This window comes from Nannobrachium achirus, assembly GCF_963921795.1.
Source record: "Nannobrachium achirus genome assembly, chromosome: 3".
Taxonomy (NCBI): domain Eukaryota; kingdom Metazoa; phylum Chordata; class Actinopteri; order Myctophiformes; family Myctophidae; genus Nannobrachium; species Nannobrachium achirus.
Window position 1 is genome coordinate 54,946,370 of NC_137812.1, and position 8,629 is coordinate 54,954,998.

At 43.5% G+C, this 8,629-nt stretch overlaps 1 protein-coding gene across 1 annotated transcript; it reads right to left on the minus strand.

The window, feature by feature from the left end:
- Nucleotides 1–1,222: 1,222 nt before the first annotated feature.
- Nucleotides 1,223–8,237, minus strand: LOC308281456 (keratin, type I cytoskeletal 19-like). Its single transcript, XM_080721644.1, has 6 exons — nt 7,572–8,237; nt 6,728–6,810; nt 5,999–6,155; nt 5,059–5,220; nt 4,544–4,669; nt 1,223–2,216 (listed from the first exon to the last, which is right to left on the minus strand). The coding sequence occupies exons 1-6, from the start codon at nt 8,070–8,072 to the stop codon at nt 1,992–1,994; spliced, it is 1,254 nt and encodes a 417-aa protein (XP_080577770.1). The 5' UTR covers nt 8,073–8,237; the 3' UTR covers nt 1,223–1,991.
- Between the last annotated feature and the right edge of the window lie 392 nt (nt 8,238–8,629).

Below are 8,629 nucleotides of genomic sequence, written 5' to 3' on the forward strand. Positions count from 1 at the left end.
CTTAGTATTTATCACAATAAATATACAATATACTGTGCAGTACAAGAGGGAGTGGACCCCTCACTTTGCTTCAGAAAAGAGACACCTATTAGGGCGTCAAAAGATCACACCACCTCCCTTTATGACACTGTATCACAACATTATATTGATCACCTTTCCACAGTCGTTCATAAAAAGGCACAAAGTGCAACACCAATACTTTAAGTACTCAGAGAACAGAGCTGGCTTTGTTCTGTTAGTCACTGTTTGCATTCCCTCTTCCCTGTCCATGTTACGAAATGTGTTACCAGGCAACAAGGACTCCTGCAGACCTAGACGTATTCCATGTAACATTGTGTTTAGAGTTGGGCAAATATTAGTCACCGATGTGGGGTGTGTCCTGTTTGAAAAGTACTTTCACTGTATCTCATGGGTCATTAACTTTGTTGTCACTGAACTTGCGCTTTTCTTTGTCTATCTGTGTTTGATTTAGTAACCATACAGTATGTTACATGTAGCCACACAGGGTGGTGTAGTTCAGTGGTTCTCAACCTGTGGGTCGGGACCCCTAGGGGGTCCCCATATTATTTTGGGGGGTCGCCAGATGATTAACTTAATGTGCAACTCAAAGTTTAAGTGTATAGCATATTTCTAAAGACAAATTAAATATTGGCCAAATTGTCAAATATCAGAGGCAGAAATTGTGAAAATAGCCGATCTACATGCTCACAACGCCTCGCATGTTATAGCCATGTTATAGTCTACAAAATGTAATGCCTCAACTATTACTGCTTGTCAGACTGGTTGGGTCCCCAGTTAAAATATGATTATTTTGTGGGTCGCAGCCTGAAAAGGGTGAGAACCATTGCAGTATATCGTGTGGCCACACAGGGTGGTGTAGTTGTACTGTATGTGAGCGGCTGCCCCTTAATGGAAAGCTCTCCTGTAGGTTTCTCCAGATAAGAGCTATAAGACAATATATAATAACAATAATGCATGGAGACCAGTCTTCAGTTCTGTTCTCGGTGTTCAGATGTTCCATGGGAGTTGTGAACCATTGTTCGCCCCTTCCTGCCAAAATTACCCTCCCCCATATTATAGTACGGTTGGTATGACAACTGTGTAAACACTGGTCAGTGACGGAAAAGATACCGTGGCTTCATGTTACATCTGGCCGTGGACTGTCCACATTTCCCCCAAAAAAGTTGCCTTGGTTAAAAGTTCACTTAACAACACAGGAAGGTAGACTTCACCAGCAGCTTTATTTTTATCAAGTCACACAAACAAACACGGGCACACATTCATAACACAGACATTTCCTCTACGATTGGCCAAATGTTTCATTTCATAAACATTAATACGGATGATGTCTTTAACACAACACTCTCATCGGGTCTTATAAGTGGCAAATGGCAATGTTCTTTTCGTTTCATGTAACAGTTTGCAAGTTTGTGTTTGAGTGTGTGTCTGAGTTTGTACATGTGTGTGTCTTTTCTGAGAACTGCTTGTTCTGCCAGTAGGTGTTCCTAGTTGGAAGATTTCACTGTGGTGGTGGTGACTGTGGTCTTGGTTCCCCCTGTAGAAAGAAATACCGATCATTATTCCTGCGCTATAACAAAGATTACAAAATGCTTGGTTAAAAATATGATATATAAGTTGGCTGCTTACCTGCAGGCCTACAGTAGGACAGGAAGAACAGAACAGAGAAAAGAATAGAGCAATGTTAGTGGTGTATTCTGCATTCCAGTGACATATGCATTGATTTCTAAAACTGCAGAGTACAGTTGACCTTATGCTCTAGTTCTAACTGACTACAGATGTCGTCATATGTTTGTTGACTTTTCAAGTTATGGAATTGACTGATCCCAATCAGTACTGTCTGTCTGTCTTCTTTTCCTCTCATTCTCACTCTCTCAGTTTATCCCATGATTTCAGACATGCTTGCAACATCTTGGGTTTGAGTCCAACTTATGACTTGGTTCACCTGTCATTAAACGATTAAATACAAATGTTTACCTAGACTCCTCGCCTTCCAGGAGGCACCTGTACTGGGCGATCTCCTGCTCCAGCCTGCTCTTGATGTCCAGCAGCATTCTGTATTCCTGTCCCTGCTGATCGATGCTGGTACGCACGTTATGCAGCTCTGACTCCAGCATGTTGATCTGGTCCTGGTAGCTCTGCAGCATGGCTCCGTAGCGCGCCTCTGTCTCTTCCACAGTGTTTTCTAGTGCCCCTTTCTGGAAACCAGGAGAGTTTGTTCAAAATAAATGTACAACCATGAAGACAGGGGTCTTCAACGTTTTCAGGCCAAGGACCCCTTAGCTGAGAGAGAGATGAATCAGGGACCCCCACTACATATTGTATAAAACTGTGTTGCAGATTAAAAATGTTCATAGATTTCTTAGACAGTTTATAGACTTGTTTGACAACTCTGTCATCATGTTCAAGGAGTAGGCTTTCAGACATTTAACCACTTGAACTTTAATCTGTTCTTCTTTTCCCTCTACAAACCTCTTTGCCAAAAATAGCCCATCTACAAAGCTTGTAGATCTGCTATTTTTGGCTAATGTTCCACTCAGAATAGGGATGCTAGGGTTCACATGGTTAATGTAAAAAATATGATCCTATCACACAAAGGGGTCCCAGACCCCCTGTTGAAGACCCCTGATGAAGATATTCTTTCTATTTTAGTTAGATTCTTATTAGTATTTTATTTCATTACGAAACTTCTGGTGAGAAACCTCTCCATAGTGGGATTGAACAGACATTCTCTGGGAAAGATTATGCACCAGCTTGTATGGCTGCTGGGTGAGGATTCTAAACTAGTATTAGTTATTTAAACAAGCTCCACCCTGCCTGGAGTCCTGTGTGCGAGACAAACAGCCTGTCTGTGTTTAGATAGATTAGTGCAGTAATGGTCTGCAGGGGGTATTCAGCATAGACCAGACACTTACTGGTTTCTTGTTGTTGTATTATATACCACGGAAATACTGTACTGTACTGCAGGGGTTTTCAAAGTGGGTGCCGTGATGGCAGTCCAGGGGTGCCGCGAGATAATTTGATATTTGGAATTTATTTGGACACTTAAAAAATATATTTAGTATCATTTTAAACTTGAAGTACCAAGTTATTTTCATTCAGTTCTTACCAAATGGCTATTATTTCAACGTTTTCCTCGAAACATAATCGCTAAAAGAAATATTTATAGGGGTGCCCTGAGACAAAGAAGTTTGGGAACCCCTGCTGTACTGTACTGTACTGTACTGTACTGTACTGTACTGTACTGTACTGTACTGTTTGTACATGTATGAGTCAGTGTTAGAGGTAATGACTGGTGTCTAGCATTTCCAAATGATAGAGAACAGAACTCTACTGTACAGTGCTTGCATCAGGGTGACTGTTCTGTGTCGAATGATTAACCCCAGTTGGGTCCTGATAGCTCAAGGGGGAGTACAGTTTTGGGTTGTCCAGTTCTCCACATTCCTTTCGCTTTGCTCATGCTCTGTTCTGTTCTGGTCTTCCAGAGTAGAAGCAGATGGCCTTATAACGTCAGGCTTACAGAACCCTTCCACTCTAAATAACTCTTCTTCTCTCACTCCCCCCCCCAACTCACCAAATCCTCCACTTTTTACCCCCTCCTCGCCCCTTCTTGCGCGAACATCTATTAAAACCTTGTTCCTCCGTCTCTCAGTAGATCATTTTAGCCTCCCCGCTCAGTGTAAACTCTCTGCCACCGTTCATCACAGTCTATTCACACACAGGGCAAGGCTAATGGATGTTTTGTTCAAATAAGGCAAGATGTTGAATTCTGAAGAGATGGCGTGTGCTCTAGTCTGGAGTTGTTTAACTTTTATTTACCCAGGGCAATTTACCTCGCCATGGATGCTCTTTTATGGCAATGCTACAATTTACCTCGCCATGGATGCTCTTTTATGGCAATGCTACAATTTACCTCGCCATGGATGCTCTTTTATGGTAATGCTACAGTTTACACTAATTTTGACAAATTAGTAGGTAGGTAGTCTCCTACTACCGAGGATCTCCATAAGAGGGATTGAGGGATGAGTGCCTTGCTCATGGACACCTCAACGGTAGTTTTTGAGGGAGATGTGTTTCCATTTCACTTTAAGCATACAGTAAGCACACAGATTTAGAGCCATGAACTTTATGATCGTGTGCCTGCTTCTATAATCTCTTTTACCACATTCTCCCTGGCGTCACAAGGGGGGGGGAGTGGGAACTAAATATTTTGAGATGGGGGTCCATGGCCAAATACATATTATTTTGGGGGTCCTTCACATAAAAAAGTTTGAGCACCACTGACATAGAAACATAGGTTTGTCCAAAAAACTTTAGAAGGATTTGAAATGTTCAAAGACTTGCACAAATCTTCACGATTTTCAAAAATAGCAGATCTACAAGCTCACAGTGCTTGTATATCTGCTATTTTTTGATAGTTAAAGCACAAAATGTGAGTGAATCCTTGTACCCAGGGCCCAGAATGTGGTAAGACACCCATGCTCCCACCACCAGTGTTGTTATGTCAGGGTTTTGTATATCTCACCATGCTGAGCTGTGACTGTAGTTCGATCTCCAGGCCCTGCATGGTACGTCGCAGGTCGTTGATCTCTGTCTTGGACGTCTGGACGGTTTCTGTGACGACGGCCACCTCCTTGTTCAGTTGCGCAGACTGCAACGGGAGGCATACATATGTTTTATCTCAATTTGATTGTAAATAAGTGGCTTTGTTTTACACCCGGGCGTTTGTTTACAGCTTTTCTGTAGCTATGGTTCGTGGTTTGTTTGATACATGTCGCTTTAATTGAAACATGATTTATCTCTGAATATACAGTATTTACTGTATTTCCCCTACAATTACATTTCCCATTGTCTTAATTAAAGTCTTGAACTTGTCTCAAGCTACATAGACTATTACAACATTAACAGACCTCCCAGTGAAGGTCTTTCATTCATCTAATTCACAGATTATAGATAATTACTGGTATGGCACCGCTAGAAAGACAGGATTAAGTGAGTAGGCGTTGTGTCGGGGCTTCAGGCGTGGTTTTGTCTTCCTACCTGGTTGTTAAACCAGGCCTCCTGGTCACGGCGGTGTTTGTCTGTGACTCCTTCATACTGGGCTCTGACCTCCTCCAGGATCCTGCTAAGGTCTTGCGTTGGTGCGGCATCAACCTCCACGTTGACTGTGCCTGTGAGCTGAGCACGCATAGCTGCCAACTCCTGTGGAAGCAAGGAAAATGGGAGTAAGTAACAGATAAGTTCAAAGACCCATGAAATGCACCCCATACATAGGGCCGGCACCATTATGACATTTTACATGCCGATTAATTGTCACTCAAATAATTGCAATTAACTGTTAATTGCAATTAATTGTGTTTTTGTTGTTGACAATTACATTTCTGTTTGGCTTGTAGGATTTGAAGTTGCTCATGGCAGATATGACACATAACCTAATATACAAAGAAATCACTGACATATTTGACAACTTTATACTTAAAAAAGAACATTGATAGTGGAAATAGCCGATCTACAAGCTCACAACACGACGCATTGTGACGGGTTGTGAGCCTGTAGATCTGCTATTTCCACTATTTTTGAATTTTTAAAAAAATATATGAAAATGTTTAAACGTGGAAACGATTATGACCATATAATTGCGTTTATTGACGATATGTAATAAATGTGACAGGTCTACCCATACATACACAATGACATCCAGAATCCATTGTTATACTCTCTGAGTTAAATTAACATTCTGTATTTTACTGTGCAGTGTCTGCTATTGAGTGCTCAAAGGTTCCCCGTTCTCATGGAAAGAATGTAATTGAAACTGCAATTGTCCTTGTAAAAAAACAGCAAGACATTATAGCTACATATACAGCACACAATAATGTATTTCATGGTCTTCTCTAGCTCCAAGCCAAACTCCCCACTCCCCTGACTAATAATAGAGGAGGAAGATCCCTGTGTACAGACTTGTGTGATGGTGAACACCAACCTCAGCGTGGTTCTTCTTGAGGTAGGCCAGCTCATCCTGCAGGCCTTCAATCTGCATCTCCAGGTCAGCCTTGGTGAGGGTGGTCTGGTCCAACAGACGTCGCAGGTTAGCGATGTCGGCCTCCACTCCCTGGCGCATCATCAGCTCATGGTCAAACCTGATTGGTTGGAGGAGATGAGTTAGCACTGATGAGAGATGTTTAAAATGAGATTTACCTCATCCACCAAGTGCCACAGATGTGCAAAAATGTCCGTGGTGAGACTGGTGCAATTAAATGTCTGTTCCATCATCATATGTGCTAATGGTGATCAGTACCTACAGCATGTAGGGACCTAGTTAATTGGAAAGAGGGGGGTTGGTGCAGGGTGTGTCATACAGGGCTCTTCCCATCCCAGATGCTTGGTTTGGTTAGGTCCATAAGACCTCCAGAAGGCTCAACAGTGAATGCTGTTATCCTAGAACCACACCCACTCCTTACCCATTTACAAAAACCTAGGTTCATTTACAGCATACTTATGCAACCCTAACATCACAGCCACTCTCACTTAGGACCTCCCATTTTGTACAACAGCACCATACAGGGGCAATACAATAAATATAGGCTACTTATCACACATACTGTATGTAAAATGTGTACTCACAAGTTATATTCTGTGTGTTTATTGTCCGTTTAACGGTAAAGTTCTATATTGAGTCTATATATGGGGATGAGAAGAGTCTCTTGCTTACTTGGTCTTGAAGTCATCAGCAGCCAGTTTAGAGTTGTCGATCTGCAGCAGGATGTTGGCGTTGTCGATGGTGGCACCATTAATCTTCAAGAGATAGAGAACCATTGGTTATTTATCAGCAGACAATAGACACATTTCAATGTTGATAGATTGGAAAGCAGTAGACAAATTGTCTGAATGGTCATTCATTGGTCATTTTCTTTTACTTTTCTAAAAGGGTTAATTGTGTAATGACAGAATTCTCTGTTTATGCTGTGCCTGCTTTCCCTGTTGATATTCTATCACTGCTGTAGTTTGTTATTTCAAATGTACAAATTGATAACTTGCTACTAACAATCCATTGAATACTGTTAAGCCTCTCTGTTACAGCAACGCCCCCACCTACAGTATGAGACAGATGTTTTACTTCTCACATTAGGTAAAGCTGAGATATCTTGGCATACAAAGCAATCCTAGTATAGAATTTATTTTCAGCAACCCTTTCTTGCGTAATATGTGACTTGTATAAATGATAAATCATTGTATACTACTATTAAGCTGCATTAACTGATTCAGATAGAATTGCCTGTCTTCACTGTATAAGTACTGTAAGTGCCTAACATTTATTTTCCAACCCATGGCAATGATTAACAGCAAACATTACTTGCTCCATACGTAACATACAAGACTTGTCCCTTTACTTGCTATTTCTGCATTTATCTACAGTAATATTTTGTGTACCGGTACATACAGTACAGTACCGGTGTACCTGTTCAGTGTCCTGTTCTACGTTTAGGCTACAGTTCTGACTGAAAGTTCTCCTGGTTCTAAACCCTGGGGTGGGAACAATGGTTCCTACTGCCTACCTTGTCCTTGAGATCGTTGATGATGGCCCAGTAGTTGCTGTAGTCCCTATCGGCGGCGGGTCCCTTGGTGGCATAGTACTCTCTGATCTTCACCTCCAGCTCGTTGTTGGCCATCTCCAGGTTGCGCACCTTATCCAGGTAGGACTCCAGGCGGTGGTTGAGGTTCTGCATGGTGGCCTTCCCGTCGGTACCAACGCTGCGCTGGTCCATGGCGTCGGACAGGTCAAAGCCGCCACCAAAGCCACCGCCATATCCGCCGCCGAACCCGGAGGAGACGTTGCGGACACTGGATGAGGAGATGCGGGGACCACCCATGCTCATGCCGGACACGCTGTAGGCTTTGGGGGCGGAGGAGACGTAGCCCACGCGGCGCTGGCTAATGATTGATCCCCCTCCACCCATACCCATACCCATACCGCCACCCATACCCATGCCGCCACCCATGCCCCTGCTGCCGCTGCTGGAACTGTAACTGTAACTGCCACTGGTGCGAGTAGACATGCTGGCTGGATGTGCTGATCAGGAGATGAGACAAGAGAGGACCGTTATACAGCTGCAGAACTACAGTGGAGATGGATGTGAGGAGGCCGGCTCCTGATATACTGGCTGGCTCTTGGGGGAGGGACCGGGGAGGTTGGACGGAGGAGGAGACTGCACAGAGAGTTGGAGAGTGCCAGGGAGGGAGTGGAGGAGGAGAAGGGAGGGTGATAGAGGGAAGGAAGGAAAGAAAGAAAGATAGAGAAGGGCGGGTGATGGAGGGAGTTTTTGCTTTTGCAGTGCAGTGATAGCCTTGGCACCACCACAGTACAGTTGCTACTCACCCCAGTGAGGGAACCTTTATGGAATGTGTGTGTGTGTGTGTGTGTGTGTGTGTGTGTGTGTGTGTGTGTGTGTGTGTGTGTGTGTGTGTGTGTGTGTGTGTGTGTGTGTGTCCGTGAGTGCGTGCGTGCGTGCACACGCGAGTGTGAGAGAGAGAGAGTGTAGAGTTCCCGTAATCTCTGCGTGAAATTGTGCGTGTTTGCACGCGCGCTAGCACACACTCTCTCTCACACACACAC